Genomic DNA, 1,973 nt, shown 5'->3' on the forward strand with positions numbered 1-1,973 from the left:
ATTTTAGAACTCGCATTTTAATTGCAGTAAAAGGTACAGATAGAAATAATTATTGTTTATTGTTTATTGTTTATTGTGGCTTCAAGCTCCTGGCCCAAGTGTTTACTGACTGTGGTGGGAGTGTTTTATTTCAGCAGAATTTCAACTGTCTCTACAAACACTCAATGACTCACTATTTTCGCTTCCCAGATCGACCCAAGACAATTCCATCTGGGTTTAACCCTAAAATATGTTTTTCTTAGTGTTATCTTATGTATGCTTAAGAATAAGTTAAAATGCAAGATAATAGGATATCTAGGAGAATTGAGAATATCATTCATTTATTTTTCTCAACAATTTTAAGTGCTTTATGGAAATACATTGCAAACTTTGGCATTTATTAACCTTCTACGTTTATTGAGAGTTACTCATGGATTCTGTTTATTCCCATTGCGCATTCAGTGTGTGTGTATGTGTGTGTGCGTGTGTGTGTGTGTGTGTGTGTGTGTGTGTGTGTGTGTAGCTGAGAGAGGGGGGGAGAGAGAGAGAGACAGAGGGAGAGAGAGAAAAGTGGGGGGGGTTATTCAGAAATACCCAGCATTTAGCATTATTCTTCATTTTAACAATGCGTGCTGATGGGGGAGCAAAGCAAAATTACTCGGTCTTGAATCTGTTTGGTCTTCACCCCATAAATGATGGGGTTTATCATAGGGGGCACTACCACATAGAGGTTGGCTACCAGGATGTGGATGTGCTGAGAGACGGTTTTATCCCCAAAGCGATGGGCAAAAAAGGAAAAGAATGCTGGGGTATAGAACATAAGTATGACACAAATGTGGGAACCACATTTGTTGAGGGCCTTGAATCGGGCAGACAAGGATGATATCTGAAAAACTGTGCAAAGGATCATCGCGTAGGACATAATGATGAACACAATGTCTAGTCCTGTAGACAGTAGGACCACAGTCAGGCCATAAATGATGTTGACACTGATATTGTCACATGCCAATCTGGCAATGCCCATGTGCTCACAGTAGGAATGGGGAATGATGTTTCTCCCACAATACGTAAGTCGGTGTACCAGGAAGATGAATGGAAAGCAGATGATAAAGCTCCTGACCACAGCTGTGATGCCAATTTTCCCAGTGGCTGAGGAGGTTAAGATTGTGGTATATCTCAGTGGGTGACAGACGGCCACATAGCAGTCAAAGGCCATGGCCAGCAGAATAGCAGATTCTACCGCAAAGAGGAAATGGATGAAGAACATGTGAGATACACAACTACCAAAGGATATATCCATGGAATGGAACCAGAAGAAGCCAGCATCCTGGAGGCTGTGGTTGTGGAGAGCAGGACATCTGATAAGGCCAGCATGGAAAGGAAGACATACATAGCCTCATGGAGACGGCACTCAGTTACAATCAGGAAGATCAAGAAGATGTTGCCTATGACAGCCAAAATGTACATAGAACAGATAGGGATGGAGATCCAGGTATGAGAATCTTCCAGTCCTGGGATTCCAGTCAGGACATACCACATATCCTGGGGATGGGTGTGATTGTAAGAGAAAGGGGCCATCTGGGGCAGTATATTCCAGACCTAGCATCTGGATTAAAGACCACAGGGCTGACTGAGGATTGAGGAGCAGCACCACTTTCAGTTGAATGACATCTGATTAGATTGTTTGGCAGTATTTTCTTCTCTGTGAAAAGATAGTGAGATGTATTAATGAGCCTAAAACTGCACTCTGACTCCTTCCATGGAAGAATTAAGTCATATCTTGGGAAAAAATGCTTCACATTAATAAGTGCTTAATATGTGCCATAGCACTTTATAAATATCACCTTATTAAATGTTCACAATAGCCTGTTGAAAAGACCTTGACAATGATCCTCAACATGGATACTGTTGTTATTCCAACAGATGCAAAAATATTCCACAGACGTTCAGCTTCTTGTCCCAGGTCCCATTGGATTCAGGGTCAGACAGCATAG

General features: G+C 41.9%; 1 protein-coding gene across 1 annotated transcript; it reads right to left on the reverse strand.

The window, feature by feature from the left end:
* Nucleotides 1-559: 559 nt before the first annotated feature.
* LOC105260966 (olfactory receptor 52Z1-like) lies at nt 560-1,563 on the reverse strand. The gene is given in 2 exon segments (XM_011286655.4): nt 560-1,296; nt 1,299-1,563. Coding segments are annotated over 2 exon segments (957 nt in total). The 5' UTR covers nt 1,558-1,563; the 3' UTR covers nt 560-598.
* Nucleotides 1,564-1,973: the final 410 nt, after the last annotated feature.

The sequence above is a fragment of the Felis catus genome, chromosome D1 (genome assembly GCF_018350175.1).
Source record: "Felis catus isolate Fca126 chromosome D1, F.catus_Fca126_mat1.0, whole genome shotgun sequence".
NCBI lineage: Eukaryota > Metazoa > Chordata > Mammalia > Carnivora > Felidae > Felis > Felis catus.